This window comes from Etheostoma spectabile, chromosome 13, assembly GCF_008692095.1.
Source record: "Etheostoma spectabile isolate EspeVRDwgs_2016 chromosome 13, UIUC_Espe_1.0, whole genome shotgun sequence".
Lineage (NCBI taxonomy): Eukaryota > Metazoa > Chordata > Actinopteri > Perciformes > Percidae > Etheostoma > Etheostoma spectabile.
In genome coordinates this window covers 5037674-5056503 of record NC_045745.1, presented here as the reverse complement: position 1 = coordinate 5056503, position 18830 = coordinate 5037674, and the positions used below count along the sequence as shown (strand labels likewise).

Sequence of the window (18830 nt, the reverse complement as noted above, 5' to 3'; positions counted from 1 at the left end):
AGTAGTAGTAGTAGTAGTAGTAGTAGTAATAATAATTGAACCCCTTCAGGCTGGTTCAAGACCCCTCCGCTTCTCCCTCACTCTACTGTACTCCTTTACTTTTTCATCTGTTTTTGAGCCTGCAGTGTTTGCCTCTTTAGGTTTAGCTCAGACCTAATGTCTCTCTCTCGCTCTCTCTCCCTCTCTCCATGTTTACATTCACAAGCCTGCATCCAGACAGCTAAATATTTGGCGTGCTCTCTGCTGTCTGTGACATTTCGGCATCATTTGGTCGTGCTCCCAAACTGCTAGCGAGACTAAACCCCTGATCACCTGTGTTGGCCCTCACAACGGGAAAGGCTCTTTGCCTGGGGGAGGAAAGGGAGGCCCATTCAGTTGACCCACTCAATGTCAGGAAAGGTCACTTAGACTTTTCATAACTGGAGTGCCTCTACCAGATGTACGCTGATTGAATGGGACTTGTAAAGGTTTGTAATAGAGTCTAGACATTTGAATGGTGCAGCATTGTTGTCACAGACTTACTGGCTGCCTTAAGCCTCTGCTGTCCTGTCCGGGACAGTGTGTGTGTTTTATTAATGGCTCTGAACGTAGGATTTTATGAATATGTTAAATGTACAGTATCTGCCTCATGACTGAACACAGGTATGATAGTGTTCAGTCATTTAGAGTGCCATTACATCAAACTCACTATTTCAGTAACATGTTGGCACAGTACTGGTGATAGAGGAACGGGAATTTCCAGGGGAATTGACCAGCTCTTTATCAGTGAGCTTGTGGTGACGAGATGCTGTCTGGGGAAAACTGCAGTGATGACAGGGACAGAGTAAGAGAAGAATGGCGACACTCACACGGTCCTTGCGGGGCTGGTTGGATGCATTTTTTCAATTAATGTTATGCACTTCTGGCTGAGTGCATTGTCGTTTGTGGAGGTCAGCCCAATCTGTGGAATGAAACTGGCTGAATGGTGTGCCCATATTTGTCATTTACCCACTTTGATTATTTCTATCAAAGCTTCAGTTCACAAAGGCAGTTTAAACTCAGTCACATAAGTTTTTATCCACTACACGCCAATCTCTTTCAATACGGTATTTCTAACAAATGAACTAACATACAACAAAACCTTATTCAATACGTAAGTCAATATATAATTTAATATTACATTTTAGGGCATAAGCAAAGAAGTGTTGTGGGTAGGAGGATAAATAATGCTAAATATTGTATATTTTCCCTATTAAGATAATCAATGTGGTTTTAATTGTTAAAGAAGATTCACTGAAACCATTTCTAAGTGTGTCTTATGTGCTAGGCCACAAATTAAACTGTTGCTAGTGTGAGAGCGAGTAAGGGTGTCACGATTTGGATTTACAATCAAAATCAACCAAAAATAAGTCACAATCTCAAATTTCGAATTAAAAAATAGAAATTGTATGTTTCTGCCACGCTCCCTTGTCACGTCCGGTCAGCTTGAGAAGCGGAAAACACACACACACACACGTGTAGCCTGCTCGAAGCCCATTTCCCTTTTGATTCTACCACCACTCCAGTGGAGACGCTAATGAGCTAGAGTACTAAACGCACAGTAGCAGAAGAAGACCAGCTACACACAGCAGATCGTACGAGCCAATGTTGCCAACTTAGCTACTTTGTCTATTGTCCAGCGAGCGTGCAAGATATTTCTCTGCTGTGGCCACCAAAACTGGCACCTCTCTCTTCTGTTCTGTGCACAGTGCGCAGGCAGGAAGAAGGGGAGAATGCACAGGGTGGGGGGGCTGGTGTAGGTAGGAGAAAAAGCGTGATGCGACGTGAGAAAGACGCCGCTGAGCTGGCCTGGCCCTGGACACGCCAGACTTCTTTGAGAATTCTTTATCATTTTTTTTATATTTTTTTCTTTCTTCCTCCCTTTGTAGAATTTCTTTTTTTACTTCAAAGATAGGCCACCTAAGTAATAATTATAAGGTAAAATAAATGTATTGAATTTGTGATTATTCGGCTAAATATTTCTATTTCTTTCTGTCTACCTTAGGAAATAGTTTAAGACACTTAATTGTTCAAAGAAGACTATGGACATGGCTGTTTTGTTTTTTGATTGTTGTGATCTTGAATGTCCTCTTCTGTGAAGAAGACTGCATTTATAGAAGAGAAACTAGATGGCAGATTATTTGGCTTAAGTATCCAATTGACTGAAGATATGTTGTAATAAACATTTTAAATTTGACAATGTAGTGTGGTACATTGCAAACAAAGGTCAGATATTGCATAAAAGTCTTGTCTAAAAATTGCATAGCAACCTGTGCTTTAAAAAAAAGATAGAATTGAATCAAACCGTGATCTTAATATCAAAAATCGAATCGAGGATTTGGAGAGTAGTGACACCCCTAATAAAATAATAAGGCTCACATGCATATGCAGTTTTCTTTGACAAGATTAAGGTCTATTCTTTTAAAGCTGTCATGTTTAAACCTGTGGAGAATTGGGGGAGAAACAAATCATCTCCACTCCATCCTGTCTGCCCTCTCCATTTTCTGCTGACACTGCACTAAATGGAATAATCTGGCGACCCCTCCTTCTGTTCATCTTTTCACTTTTTAAAATAACCAGATGCTGTCTGCATGTCTGACACCTTGTTAAGCCCTCGGAGGCTCGGGGGATTGTGACATTTTTATTTGTGGACTGTGAGATGATGAGGCAGCCGTGCTAGTATGGATTTTAATTACTGCGTTGGTAGGGCAGTGGTGTTATGGCTTTGTAAGAAAGAAGCTCCAAGGCCTAATGGAGACGAGATCTGAAGGCTGGTCATATTTAATGTCACGCCTACCATGCGTTGTGGATGCTAAAACATGTTTACCACGGCTTCCATTTTGATTTTGTAATTTAGATGTGTAAAATCCCGACTGGCATATTGAATTAGCCCGTTGCTACAGTACATGAGAATACATTGTGACATGACACTAGATCATAGTTCATACCACATAAAGGTTATCTGATGAAATGTATTAGGGGTAGGAATCACCACACGCCTCCCGATACAATATTATCACAATACTTGCCCTGATACAATTTTAAACTTATTGCATTATTCTGCGATATAATGCAATTTACAACCTTTTTTTTCAACTTCTAGTTTTTCCAAATTTCAAATGACGTCCCCCAAAGGAAACTTTGCCAACATCTGTTTCATCTAAAAAGATACAATTCTCTGTTCATCTCACTTCAATGTTCTTGCTGCAGAATGGGATTGTCAAGCAGACAAACTGACCAACACACATACAATAAAAGATCCATACTTTGCGTCTGTGTATTGATACAGTATTGCCACTGAAAATGTCACAATACTACGCTGTATCCATTTTTTCCCCCCACCCCTAAAATGTATGCACATCGTATGTTCTAAACCTATGGAAGGGAACAATGCACTAACAAGCATTTCCAGACAGTGCATTTCATTTTTTGCACAACCTCACCCAGAGGACGTCTGTAGGAGGTGGTAGAGGTAGATTGCTGGATGCCTGGGGGGGAGTAAAGGGGTGTCTCATGTTGGTTCTTTGTTCTCTAACGCAGTAAGAGAGACCACCTAATCTGTCACCGTCAGGTACCCCGGGGGGGGGGGATGAGTCGTGATAAATACAGGAGGGGATTTGAGAGGACACTTAAGAGGGCTTCTTCATGACTTATATATGAGTATAGGGAGAGAGCTGCTGTTTTAAAAACACATTTAAAATACCTTGGGCCACAAACGGCTTTGTGGTTATGTAGTTTTTTTCAAAGAGATAATGTATATTTCTGCTTTGTTTGAGATCACTGCAGCCTCCCGCTTTCCTAACAACGAGAAAGTTTTTACAATGCCTCAGATCTCAAATGAGCTTCAGCCTAGTTTGTTTGCTGCCACCAACAATGGCGGAGTATTTTTTGCTCCGGCAAATCCAAACAATGGAATGTTGAACCACAAAATGTGTATGTGGTAATAGAGTCAAATAAAAAAAGACTACAAAGTGTTCTCTGTTGTAGAATATGCAAACCGATTCGTTCTTTGTTCATGTCTTTTTGCGGCTGTCTGACAACAGGGCAGTTCAGGAAAGCTCATTAGAAAACCCCTGATGTACTGTAGGAGACGGAGATAAAAAGCGACATTGATTTGGCTCTAAATTGTAACGCTTCACTGGTACTGTGAAGTCCATTAGTATCCACTTCAGTGGACGGGCTGCCATAGCCTGTCTTTACTGGTTATAGTATTTCAATCAGGAGAGACATGGTTGCAGATATGCAAATGAGGTTTATTGTACAGCTCAATAAAATGTACAAAGTCTTTGGCGATTAGACTCCATCGCTATACGAATGTTTTGTATATCTGTATAGTGGTATAGAACCATCATAACCCCACCCACCCAATCTAGACACCGGAGGTGGAGACGAAGGAGCCCGGAGACCAGACCGAAGGAGGCTCCTGGCCGGTCAGCTGGAGTAGAGGACTGGAGGTGGAAGGGGGGGTGGGGGGGTGGAGGAGGCTTGCACTCTTTGCCTGCAACGACAGCTGAGTGGCACAGGGAGGAACAGATTTTTAAAAGCAAGGTTGTGACTCTGTGATTGGTCCTTGCAGTTTGTGCATGATTCTGATTGGTTAAGCAGGAAGGTGAACGCTTCCAGCAGCTGATTCCATTTAGGAAGAGAGCATTGATTAAATTAGGTCTTCCTGAAAGAATTTGAGCTATATTTAAATCAGGAGTGACTAGTTGCATATAGGCAACAGTTATACACAGCAAAAAAGTCCATTTATTAGAATAACTGCTGAATTGATTAAGGAGTGCACTGATTAAAAGTTAGGTCTTCCTGAAAGAATTTAGGCTGAGTTACATTTGTGTTTCTCGCCTCTGCTGGTAACTATAACAGTGTTCAGGAGTCAATTCTCTGACCACGTGGTGTTTGAGGGTTGGGTCTGTGGGTGGAGGCCTTTCCCCATCCATTATTGCTGGGAGCTGACAAGGTCTGGATTAATTAAGGCCCATTTCCAGATTCAGCAGACTGCCTCCTTCATGCCAATCCTCTTGGTGACACAGCTAAATGAAACTCAGCAGCAAGTGCTTGCAGGTTGTGCACTCTGCTTTTTATAAAAATAAATCATCAAAAGCAGTTATATTTCAGAAACTGAAGAACGTTTAAAAACAAAACAAATTGTGTATGCATCTCTGAAAGAAGTAGTAGTTGTACTGAGACAAATTACAAAAAAACTCCCTCCCTAAATTCCCTTTAATGCTTCAATGCTGTGTTACTGCTTTCTATGAGGATGCAGGCAGTAGACTTACTAAATACTAAATTGCAATTGCAAGCTTTGTGTTGATTCTGTGGGAATGGTAGAAGAACACTGGCAATAACTAAACCAGTGTAAATAAAGGTTTTCATTTTTTATTAACAATATATAGCCTAATTGATAGTATTTTGTTGTATATTGATGTTTTGCTTGGGTTGCAGTTGTGATATTAATACTGCCACGTCTAATACCATGTTCAACAAAGAGTCAGTAATGGCAGAATGTGAGCTTTTGTCTGTGTGTGCCTGTACATGTCTGTGTCTTTGTCTTGCCGGCTCCTTAGAGGCTTATAGTGGGGGATTTCTAGCTGTCAGCTAATAATGCTGATGGTGGCGTTTCTGTGAAACCAGACTGTAGACATCAACATATGCCTTACAAAAGCTTGCCTTAGATTCCAGACAAAAGGATAATCTGGTTGTGGGACCTTATGAATATATAAGAATAAATCAAACATTCACTGATCTATTCAGTCTTTGTTTGTTGTTGCTTCCCATATGTGGCTCTTCTCCTTTCCTTATAGCCTTGACGTTTTTACATTTATTATCGTTGCCTGATTTTGCATTTTTGTTTGTGTTTCGGCCAAAAACACTATATACTCATCAATACTGCATAAATATTTGACATGCATTTTAATTTATCGGAAAGAAACCTCCCGTTAATCCTTTTAATAGCTCAACATTTGTGATACAGGAACTCTCATAAACCACAGTGGAGATAGGGGGTAACTTGTATGTCAGGAAACAATGAACAAAAACACATGCAAATATATAAAACACAAGCAAATAGAAACAACATCTTCCCCAGTTTGACAACCCATGAAAAAAAGAATTCAGCAAAGTTAGAAAGCGCAACCAAATTCATAAGCCTACTGCAAGTCGTACAGAACAGCAAAAAAAAAAAAAATGATGGACATACCCGGACACACCTGGGACGCGTTATTTGCTGCCATGTTTTGTGGCTCGTGAAGTTATTGTAATTGATTAACTGTTAGTGTTGATGGAAAATTACCTTGCACTGTAAGTTAATTTTCCTTTTTAACGTTGAGATTGCGTTACAGTATTCAGATATTATTTCAGATACTTTGCTGTTAATCTAGTTAGCCTGTGGTAGCCTTTAGCTGATTACTAGCTTACCTTACCAGTTCAACTCTATATCATGCAAACCCAAATGTGGGAGAAAAAAAAATGTTTCTGTTGTGTTCTGTGTGACAGCATTTCTGTGGTAGATTTTTCTGTTTTGGCAGCGTGTTTCTATATTTGGTTGCATTTTTTTTTTAAAATTACTTCCATATTTGACATATTTGAGTAACACCGTTTACATCTCACTCTGTCTGAGTTGCTCCTTTAACCTCACATTGATATTCTCTGTGTTAGCAGTTTTATAAGCTCAAAATAAGACTTGTTATGCAGCAAGAGGGGCCAATGTATTTGTCATGATAGAGTGGTTTTTATGTGCTATTTGTTTCTTAATCTATCCATGGTGTTGGTGGAGTTTGTGATGCTTCTCTGCTTTAGAGCTTGCAATGAGATGCCCAAGCAAGGAAATGAATTCCAGAAAAGCCAAAGCCATTTTAATTTGGCCTTAGAGGAACATAAAACACCACTGACCCAGATAACCAAGAGCCAATTCAGCCTGCTCTCTCTTTACAGAGCTCAGTCTTCTCTGTGTCAGCTGGTTATGAGACATACTGAATAGAAAATGTGAGTGGATAATTAGAAACAAATCACTCTCGACGTTTCTCTTTAATGTTACTCTTTTATTTTAGTACTTAACTCAAGTGAGGTTGTTTGGGTTGACCTTTAAAACTTTATTCACAGATCCCAGTGACTCTGCATTGCTCCAGTTGCATTTGCTAACACGACCAGTAACATATGTTGGTGCTGGAACCACCTGCTGTGTTTCCATTTTGTGACAGCTATGTGATGGTAGAGTTTGTCCTTCGGTGGGTATACTTCGAGTTTTGAGTACAAGCGTAGTGGAACGTTCAACATTGTTTACTTTGCAGTTTGACGGACCCCAAAAGCACAAAGTGATTAATCTTCTCTTCTTAGTTAGAGAAAGCCCCAAACAATCGTGTTATGATGAAAATCTGACCCAGATGCCAAAGAGGGTTTTCACAGCACAACATATCTGACACCAGCAATCAGTGAAGCTCATCCACCCTGCTTTTATCTGCTGCAGTCGCACAAGAGCTCTCACAGCAAAATCAGTCAGTAGGACTATGATAGGAATGGGACATTTTACATATTGCTTAACCGTGTCTTACTTTGAATCTGAGAGGAATTCCTACTTAGGTGGTTGATGCAAAGAAAAACCTTTTTCCCATCTTCACAGTCAAATAGAATAATCAGCTTTCCCATATTGGCCGCTATTCATACAAGAGATTGATAAATTAAAAATGAAATTCTTAAAGTATGGTACGTGATGATGTGTTCCAGGCCCTGCAGGCTGTAGATAGTAGCATCTTGGTAAGCAGTGTCAGTGCATTTTTTTGTTTGGGTTTTATAATCAGCACTCCCTTCAGTTGTCTGCTTGTATCCATAATGATTGCAGGCTGATTAGGCCCGTCTGTCCTGCCCAGGGCTCTCCTGACAGACGTTTGTGTGGAGACCCCTGCCCAACCGCCACTGAGTTACATCTGCCTCGCTTACTGAGCCAGGCCCACATGAAAACTGCACTGCTGCGAGAGAGGAGCGCTGGCTGAATGCTAATAGTGTGGCCTTGAGTGGACCCCACCACCTGCAGCCCTTTTCTGTGGCAGCAAGAGAAGCTGCAGTCTGTAAGAAGCCAGCATTACCTCATGCCTAAAGAAAGGCCTCCGGTGTATTTCCATGTATTCCCAGGGAACAATTACAAGACATGGATGGACTCCAAGATAATTAGAATCAGAATGGAGTTAGGCGGAGGCGGAGTTCACTCTGGCTGGCCTTCCTTTTGAGGTAATTGATTGGGCTTTAGCATCATTGCCCTGAGAGGAAGACTGGGACATTGGGACCGACTCCCTTTTAACTGAAGGTCAAAATAACTCAAGGACACAAAGGTTCATCTGAGAGCTGGGGCTTACTCTCTTTGAGTCACTGTGTAGAAAAGGCAACATAACTGCTCAAATCTCAAAACTTATTTTAGCTGCAACTATTCTTGCTAGTTGTAGTGTTGAGTATCACTTCAATGACATTTGGTGGTGTTGTGTCCTTTTGTCATTGGCTTGGCGTAGCATACATTAATAACAGCATCCTGTGGTGTCGTGTCACCTATAACATTGCCATGATACGCATTTTTCTGGCTACAATATTAATTTTAATGTGGTGTTATTTTGTAAAGGTCGTGGGGAGCTGATGCCAGTTGACGGAGAAGTACACTCTGGAACAGTTGCCAGTCAGTCAGGGTGGACACATAGAGACAGACAGACATTCATGCTTTCATTAACACCTACAAGCAGTTTAGAGTCAACAATTAACCAAACCCCTGCATGTCTTTGGACTGTGGAAGAAAGCCCACACTATCAAAACTCCACACAGAATGGCCTGGAACCCTCTTGATGTGAGGGGACATTTATGCTTTTTAAATGATTTAAAAAATGTACTATATTCGCACTGAAAACAAGAAACATTCCATTTAAATAGACTTTAAGAATTTACCAGATATTTTTTCTTGGAGCACTCTCTTATCCCTAACATCATGATACAAGAGATTAATCAAACCAAGATTGTTGAATAAGCGGCATCCCTGAAAAATTCATGGATCATCAACAAAGCAAATTGCCAGGTCATGAAATGCTGTTATTTTTTTTATGACAAGCTATACACTTTTGTGTGCAGCTTTTCTATGTGCCTCAATGCATCATCTTAGAAAGATGAGAAGAGATTCTCACACACTGTGTTACAGGGATAGTGTGTTTGCAGCCCGCTGTTAAACAAAATTACATAGAAAAAAATGTCACCCCGTGTTAGACTGTCCCAATGCCAACGAGAAATTGTATCAAAATTGGGGTTTAATTTCATGGAAAATCTATAATAACTTCATTGTGAAGTGGTATGAAAGCTTCCCTAGTTTTCTTGTCGAATGATTGATGCTTAGTCATGCTTACCCAATATAATGAGTTGACATTTTGTCTCTCGGTATTTTAGCTGACGCCAAGATGTGCCCAAAGAGAACATTCAAGTTTAAGGGAATTGTTGCTGAGTTACTGCCTGTATTGATTTATAAATGTCGTCCGGGAAGCATCTTTTTTTTGCCTTCAGTGTCAAATAGTGATCACATCTTTGCTTTGACTGCATTTAATTAGACCTTATTGGACATTTACTTAAAACCTATTTTGGGAAACGGCCATGGGCCTGGCCACAACGGAGTGATTTTTGCTTTTATAGTTATGCATGCTATATCCCATTCTACTACTTCTACAGTTTATGTATTCCTTTTATGCCTCTGTGCCGGCGACAGCTGTGGCCAGAGGCATTCTGTTTTCGGGTTATCCGTCCGTATTTCATAAACACTCTTGTGAACGCCATATCTCAGGACCCCCCTGGAGGGATTTGGAGGCCAAAGGTCAAGGCCAATAATGTGATATCACGAAAGGATCCAAAATTCTTACGCTAATAATGCCAACATTTCCCATAAATGTCTAATAGGATAAAATGATGACATTTTACATCCAAAAGGTCAAAGGTCAACCTTCACTATGACAAAACCTTCCTGGTTATTAGTTAGCGCCATAACTCAGGAACAGAAGAGGAGACATTTGGTCAGGTACTGAATTAGTGACACTAATCATAAAACTGTGATGATTGTATAGCTGTACTGTGCTGTCGGGTTGAAGATGTGTCTAAAGCATCCATGTTTTGCCAAAAAATACACTTAATACCTTTTATTCAATTTCATCAAAAATCATGTTGTTTTTTTACCAAATCGATACCGCAACAATATTGTAGTGTTGAATATTGGTGCTTTCACAAAATATTTACACAATGATATTTTTGATAAATAATCATCAGTTATGTGGATATTATGACTAAGTGGGTAAAGGCAAATAGTAGAACAGTTACAACAGTCTGGTAAGATCAGGAAAGTACATAACTTAACTGTAATGCAGCCTTCAAAACCAGGAAAAGACAACCCTCATGCCATATTACGATATTACAATATCCAAAATCTAAGACAATATCTAGTCTCATATCACGATATTGATATAATATTGATATATTGCCCAGCTCTATCTTTATTACATATATTATGAGTCTGGAAAGAAATGGATGTAAACTGGGACTTTATTGTTTGGCAGTAGGCTTCTCAGCAGATTATGTGTTAATGGTTTCAGTCAAAATATTGTGTTTGTATGGTTTCACCCTGAAGACATATGGTCTTTCTGGCACTAGATTATAACCCGCTAACTAGATATTCAGACAGGATGTCCAATGGTACCATCACAATAGTACTGGAAGATGAACCGGAGCCTCAGCTGCTGGTTTAGTAAACAGCTGGCCATTAGTGTTGACTTAAATAACAGGTACAGTAGCATTAAAACCCTTCCAGGGAGCCACCAGAGCCCCCATCATCTGCAGTTACCATGACAGCATTATCCCATTAGATGTGGGATAGGATTTTTATACAGCACCATGCCATCAGGATGGTTAATGTAACATTAGTATTTTGTGCTGTTAGACACACGCCACTGTGGCAGAGATCTCCAGAGTATTGTGGAGACAGGTTTACCTGTGTTTCACATGTGGAGCCATCTGTGGGCTTTTGTTGTGCTGAGATGTGTGGTCTCCCACAGGCACTGAAACACTTTCCTTCATCTATCTGTGGATACCAAGTAGCTCTGGGTACATGCAGACTAGCCGACCACAGGTAACATGAGGCAGTATTACCGACTTCTTTTTTTTTTATGTGTTCCACTCTGAGGACAAACCCTCCCCTTACCTCCAGGTTATGTGTTCACCCTGTCTGTCCATCTGCTCTCACTGCAGCCATTACTGTGCATCCATGTGTGCCAGGTCTACTCTCAGGGCTCATTTAGAGTGTCGCTGTCACAAAAGGCAAGGTGCCATCCTTTCAATTCAGATGAAAGACCAATCTGAGGTTTCCAGCACTTCCAGGTTTCCTCCACATGGACGACAAACACCGATGACAGCCTTGATCACCACATTGACACTCCAATTTGTGTCAAACCCAGGACTATTAAACTATATAAAACTGCAATAAAACCTAACAATGTGTATTTATTTCAGTACATCTAAAGTGGCTTCAGTCACTAAATATATACTGGGTTTGAAAGGTATCTTTGGGAAATAGTTTGATACCTTTCTATCACCCTAAAGACCTGAAGCCAGAGACAAATGCTTATTACTAAAGATCACAGTTAACTGGTATTCCTGTCTAATTTGAAAGTGCTTGAGAAAATCTGCAAGGAAGAGCATGTTTAGAGTAGATTGAATTTAAATATATGAAATAACGAAATGATTAAAAATGAAAAGTGTCAGAATACTGTATGTTATTGTCTTTCCTTCATTGTTTTTTTTTTTTTTATCTCATTCTGTCCCTCCAGAGCTTAATATGAGAGCAGAGCTCTGCTGCCTCTTATGCTGAGTTAGTGTGTGGTGTAATAAGTATTCAGTGCCAGTGGTAGGCTGATTGAGTCGGTCTAATGAAAAGCCTTTTCAGTGGGCGGTCATCTGTCAGCCACCATTAGCTTGCACTATGTAAACATTGGCTACGGGAGGCTTGTCTGTAACTCAGAGATGAAACATGATCTAAGCAACTCTAGACAAATGTAACTCGCTCCCTCTTTCACTAAAAAACAACAACGGATTCTCTTGTGTTTCATGGTGTTTTCTAAAACCAAAAAAATGCCAGTAGTTGGTAAACTCTGCATATGTCTGTGTTGTGCTTGTTTTCCAGAATGGTACTGACTATGGGTTCCTGGTGCGTCAGAACTCTGAACTCTTGCGAGCCCTTGATGAGCTGGAAAAGACGTGTACCATACTGAGGGAGGAGAATGGCCTACTGGTAAGACTAAAAATAACAGTTTGTAGTCTTGGCTGATAGCTTCCTACAAAGTAGGAGAGGTGCACAGAAGTGATGAACAACACATTTCAAATGTGTATTGTTTCAGTTAGGTGCTGTTTTTCATTTTATAAATAGAGAATTATCTTGTCAGTTTGCACATGTCTTCTGAATTTAAAAGAATAACACAAAACTAGGACATCTGCCACTGAAAACCTCTTCCAACCATTAATAAGCTGTCCTGAATAATTGTTTTTGTGACTTTCTTGTTTGTGTTAGCATTTGCTGCAGGCGTCTGATGATGAAATTTGTTTCCCGTGTGTTTAGCGGAAGAGCAGCGCCCCGGAGACTGAGGAGAAGGTCAGGCGGCTGAGGAGAAAGAACACCGAGTTGGCCGTTCTTGCTAAGAGGCTGGAAGACCGGGCTCGGAAACTGCAGGAGGCCAACCTCAGAGTGGTATGCAGCACAAATAAAATACCTCTAACCGTTTCACAGCCAACTGCCGTTTTACCTCTGACCCAAATCAAGCACCACCATCCCAATCACCACATCACCATAATGTTTGGTTATTAGGTTATTAGTTTAATAGAATATTTCAGCATGTGATGCATGGGCGCCTTGTTGAAAAATTCCAGCATCCTACAACTTTTTTTCTGCCACATGGCACCGTTTTGTCATTGATTACATGCCACTTTGCAACACAGTAATACAACAGAGACCTTATTTATTGATATTGATTGAGTTGATCGATCCAACACCAAAGATTCTTTTGCACCTTCACCCTTGTGTTGTCCTCGGGTCAAATTGACCCGTTTCAAAGTGTTTTAAATCCGAAATATGGATTTCTTTCAACCAAATTGCCCAAAAATAACATGGATGACTCCATATGACATTCTTCAGGTAAAGTTAATGATTACTTTTATTGGATTTTTGGGGTGTTTTATTTAATCTTATAGCATTTGAATTATTTTTTTGAAAGATGACCAGAACACCATAATGAAGTCACATACTGTAATAAATGAAAAGCTTACGTGATGCACAGTGTTTCTCTTTGAAGTCTGAAGCAGCATTTGAAGCAGGTTTTTGAAGTAACAGAGTCAGGGGTCCTGAGTCTCATCAGAAGACCAGTAGTGAAGAATACAGTAGTCTAGCAAACAACCCCCCCCCCCCCATCTCTGTCCAGGCCACTGGCTGCTATGTATTCTCAGTGCACCTGTTCACCAGACTGAGGGAGGGACCTTCCCCCTCCCACACCTCACCTCCTGCTGCTCGGTAAAGGGCAGAACAATTTAGCTCTGATAAAGCTACACCGACAAAAAAGTTAAAGACCTGTAAGAGCTCGGCCGCATTTATGAACTTCTGTTTTTGGACCTAATCTAGGCCTAATCATGTGTTTTTAATAGAAACGGTGTTGGTTTACTTCTCTTTTTGGTGTTGCTTGTAGCCAAAGTGAAAGCCATACATTTCTCACAAAACACTGAAAGCTCTAAGCTCAGTACCTGGACAGTAGTACCTTACAAGGGTCAGTTTACAGTGTTTTCCTTAGGTTTGTGGAAGACTTAAGTGCACATATTTCATGAGGTGTCCTCCCTCAAGAAAATTATTATTTTTAGCATATTTGTCTAAAACGCTAGTGCAGCTAATGCATAATTTACACTGAAAAAGCTTAAAGAGAAAAACTTGCCAAAGAAGTCCACTGCGTACCAACTACAACCATTAGATCTGAGAAAAGTTAGTTTTCATGGCACACTGATTTTACATTCCTTCAGCCTAGGTGAGGCCCAAAATGGCTTGGGTGCTGAGCCTTATATTGGCAGGGAAAACCCTGGTTTATATTGCTGCTCCTGTCTAATATTGTATGTTTTTTGAGCTGTTTATTACTGATGTTTGACCATAACCACTGTCCTCAGCAGAACAGTACCCACAGCTCTGCTTTCCCCGCACCACCTGTCACTTTACCGGACATCTACAGCAGTCATTCCTGCATACCACCATAAGGCTTTAAAACAGCTTGGTTCATGTAAAAGTTTAAAAAAAAAAAAGTTTTCTGGACATTAATACTTATTTCCTTCTTGGAAAGGTGAATTCCCCGTCACTGATGAGACCCGGGTCAGTGGAACAGTACAAGAGGGCGTTTGCCCGTCAGCGAGCTCGTGACCTTGCCCAACACGCCGATGCACTGCTGTCTAAGGACAAAGAGATTGCTGCCCTACAGCAAGAGTGCAGAGTGCTCGAGGCACGCCTGGGCACCACCAAGGTATTTATAAACCACAGACTAGCCCTAACCCCTCACAAACTAGTTGTCACCAATTTAGACTTGGGCTCACAGTATAGACCACGGCTCTTTTTAACTTATTTCTGATCTTTGTTGATCTTCCAAGTGTTTGCGTCAGTGTTCCGTTGAAACCCTACTCATCATCCCTGCTACAAGCTTGCACTCTACTGGACAACATGGGTACTTCTCATCTTAACTTTCCCTTAAACCTGCATTACAAAGGCTGCGTCTCTGCCTGCCCACTGCTACTAGATGACAGTGCAGGAATAGGCTGCCTTTCTATGTGCCTATTTTTAATTACTGGACCAGTGACTTAAGAGCTAACGCTCCTGAACTCTCCTGATCCATCTATTGGGTTTAATAATGAAGGGTCTTATAGAATAAGCTGTCTATTGATATACAGTAGTGTGAGAGGGACTGTGCTGGATCCCAACTCAGCACATTTCTCACTATGTGATAAGATGTGACAAGGCGGGAGGGTGAGGGGGTGTTCTCAGCTCGAATGGGAACAATTAGATATAATGTATCAAATGAGATGACTTTGATATTTATTTGATGTCCATTCCCAAAATCTCACCCAGCAGTGTCCTCTCAAAATATTATATTTACTACTGTTGGGATTTATTAAACACAATTTTAGAGTGTTATTAATCCAGTTCTAAATTGCAAGAAAAATAGTCCGGCTCTACATTAGCAGTCTTTGAATCAGTTATTGCTTGGCATGCAGTTTGTAAATGTCAACAACTAAAGTTAGAGTACCAATAATGTAGTGCTGCCCGATTTCCGGAAAAAAATCATAATAACAATTATTTTGGTTAAGATTGAAATTGGGTTTATTTAACGTCATTACTCATTGACTTTTGGAAAGATGTTGCATTTCTTGAACCTAAAAACAGGTTTTTTAATACTTTTCCCATTTGAACATTCTTTTTTTCCCCACTCAGAACACAAGACAAAATAAGAGTTTAATTGCAAAACGAAATGTGCAAAAGGATAGTTTTTCTTGAATACACTGTTTTTTGTGATTGTTATGAGCGGAAATCTTGATCACCTATTAATTGCACAGCCCTACGATAATATGCTGACTTGATGACGTTACTGTGTTATGGCGGTCTTTGATGCGTGTGTCTGTGCAGGGCTCCCCTGTTCCATCTGGCAGTGTGGAATTTGAGAGGCTTCTCCGGGAGTCTCAGAGGGAGGTGCTGCGGCTCCAAAGGCAGCTGTCGGTCACATCATCCAGACAGCAGCACAACCATAGTCCCGACCCAAGTGACCCGGAGAAGTGTGGTGAAATTGAGGAAGAGGAGAAGAAGAAGAAGGAGGAGGGGGAAGAGAAGGTAAAATCATCCCCTCATATCAGAGCACAGCACAAATCTACGCTGACCCCTGTAGGTTCTGAGTGATTTTAATAAGAGAACCTTGTCTATGCATACACTAAATCAGATAACATCAAATTACCTGTACATGATACCGAAAACGCAATGGCAAAGTAAAGTATATCATAGTTGCTGTGGAGTGGGAAACCTTTCTTTTTAAATAAGCAATAATAGCAAAATGATGCATATAGTGTATCTAAGTCAGTTTAAAGGTGAAAGAACTGGTGTGGTGATGCTGCTTATTTGAGGTTATGTATGTGATTGCAAACATACACAGACCAGGTGATGTTTTTATACTTAGAAGGATTGATGGTGTTGGTACTGCAGTACAGTTTGGATGCCAGTATACCCTGTTTGGTAATGCAAAATTCAGCCCACTGAGTTTTTCTAAAACCTGCTGTATGTTTATGTTGGCACGGATGCTGTCGTGCAGTGTTATATAATGGCTTGTCGTTGGCGCGGTTACTAATCTGCCACAAGCCATAATGAGATGATTCCCTGTCTTGAACTTGGGCCTGATCAAAGATACCAAAGTCACACGCTCTGATTCTCTCTTCATTTAATGCTGATTTTTCTTCTATTCAGTTCTTAGAAACAGTCATTTAGAAACCGAAGTGATGTGCAGATAGATAAGTCACTGGCCATACAGTTAAAAAAAGCACATATTATATATAATGAATAGATGAATAGGTTACACAATGTAGATAGGTCATTATTTGTGAAATTTAGTTATCCAAACCACTGAACATCTGTAATAGGGGAAAAGGTTGTTTAAATTGTGTCCTTTTGAGAGATACAATGGCTGTGTATTAATATCAGTTTACACCACTTAAAAATATAAATCTTGTTTATTTTTGGAAAAATTCTCCACTGCCTGTGAAGTAGAGTAAATTCTCTGCCTGTGAAGCTCAAATGAGAATGCCGATTGTGGTAATCTCTCATTTGTGGGACGCACACACGCACTCCCAGTGGCACGCGCACACCCAGAAAGGGGCCATGTTGTGTGAACTCTAATCCCCTCTAACAACGGAATGGTACAGTCCAGTAATCCGCTCTCTGTTGCTGTGGCAGCGGTGAGAGGGTTTTGGGTGGTAGGTAAGACTCCCAGCCGCACTAAAGACTTTTCTATCTTGCCCTGCTCTGGATAACTAGCGGGCCAAGGGAAGCCTTGAGGTTGCCACAGATCACACGAAAGGGGTAGGTCATCTTTTGAGTTTTGTTGTCCCTGTGTGTCGGTCGCAGTGCTCCACTGTAGTTCTCCCTGGCTACCCTCGTATGTGTCTGCTTGGATGTGAGCCTGGAGCCGTGCAGGACTCAAAGTTGAGACTTAACACTGAAAACTAATCGGTGTCATGACGAATCAGGAGTGTGAGAGAATTGGCTCAAGGCAGCGAGTGTTGCATTTGTGTTAGATATTAAAATCACCCGCTTATTCTGTAGTATATTATTAGTATGTTACATGCCTCATGCTAGTATAACAATGTGACTCACAGATCAGGGGATTTTTCTTTTAGGTCTCATAACCATTTTTTAATATCATTTCAGTAAATCCCACGCATGTCTGGGATGTACTGCCACTTTCTTACAAATTAGAAAGACAGGACGTGCATGAGGCCTAGTCAAGGGCAGCCTGACAAAAACACGGTTTTATAACAGTCATATTTTGGAGCTTCTAGTTGTAGAATTTTCGAGAGGCCGACTTAATGACAGGGTGGTAGAGCATTTGATTGGTGGACATTGATATGCTCCGTATTAAAAAGAAAATCAACGGCCAGGCCAATCCATTAAGGTGCTTTTAAAAGAAGTGATCCAGTTACCCGTTTCAGTAGTCTGCAGGGATTACACCAATGTGCTTATGGAATTCAGGGCCTGCTGAATGGGATCTGACCCTGCGTTAGTACGCATGGGCCCAAGGTGTACTTGATCCTTTAGTATACATGGACCACATCGGTGTCAAGTGTACACAATGGCACCTCACTGTGTGAAGTAGTGTGCAAATAGAGGTGAGCCTCTAAGCTAGGACCTCAGCTACAGAAACACATGCAGGGGCATCTGCTCTGGCCTCAACATCAGAATCAGAATCAGAAATACTTTATTGATCCCCGAAGGGAAACTCTGTGTTACAGTTGCTCAGATATTAGAAATATAAATAAAGAAATATAAGGAGTATGGATATTTACAGTTAAAGGAATATTATGATACAACATTATCATGATATATTATGATATAACATTATACAACATGAGGATAGACTACAGACATGGCTGCATCCTTCATCGGGCTATGTCTTGATAATGATTTTATTACTGTCTTCACATGTGCAACAGGATTTGAGTATTTAATAATTGATAATAATTGAGTAATTATTATGTTTTTGTGCATGCACTGTAAATTTCTTTGGATCAGATTTGTCACACCTCTTCAGTCCCATTCATCTTTAAAGGACACCGAATTATTTTATTTTTTTACTGCAACTGAAAAGCCACCAAATCACTTTTTGGCAAATTCTTAAAATAACTGCCAACCATTCAACAGGAGAAGGCGTTTCTGATATATATTTTCAAAGTTTAAAAGACCTGACAATATATTAGAACGTATTGTCCTGTCTGTCATCACCCAGTCAAGCCAATAGACATACCAAAGTAGGATGCCTCCCTCAGGTATAACTGAAAGTCTACACTGAAATAAAACGGCGAGGGAATGTAGGAAGTGAGCAAAAAATCCAATGTCTTTGAATAATTGTACATGTATACTGTATGAAAGCCTGACTTAGAGCTCAGTGAGGGATTGCATAGCGAACAGGTATACACACGGAAAATGTTCAAGCTCGTAGGCACTCCAAATAAGACATACATTCATAAGTTTACTAATAAGG

At 40.5% G+C, this 18830-nt stretch overlaps 1 protein-coding gene across 11 annotated transcripts in view; it reads left to right on the top strand.

Moving 5' to 3' along the window:
- Nucleotides 1–18830, top strand: part of tspoap1 (TSPO associated protein 1) — a 70347-nt gene that overhangs the window by 14243 nt on the left and 37274 nt on the right. For all 11 annotated transcript variants that reach the window (XM_032533268.1, XM_032533267.1, XM_032533274.1 and 8 more), the window contains 4 exons: nucleotides 12200–12307; nucleotides 12632–12760; nucleotides 14385–14561; nucleotides 15716–15916. In XM_032533268.1, the coding sequence (XP_032389159.1) occupies nucleotides 12200–12307; nucleotides 12632–12760; nucleotides 14385–14561; nucleotides 15716–15916 (615 nt within the window). The remainder of the gene's footprint in view (nucleotides 1–12199; nucleotides 12308–12631; nucleotides 12761–14384; nucleotides 14562–15715; nucleotides 15917–18830) is intronic.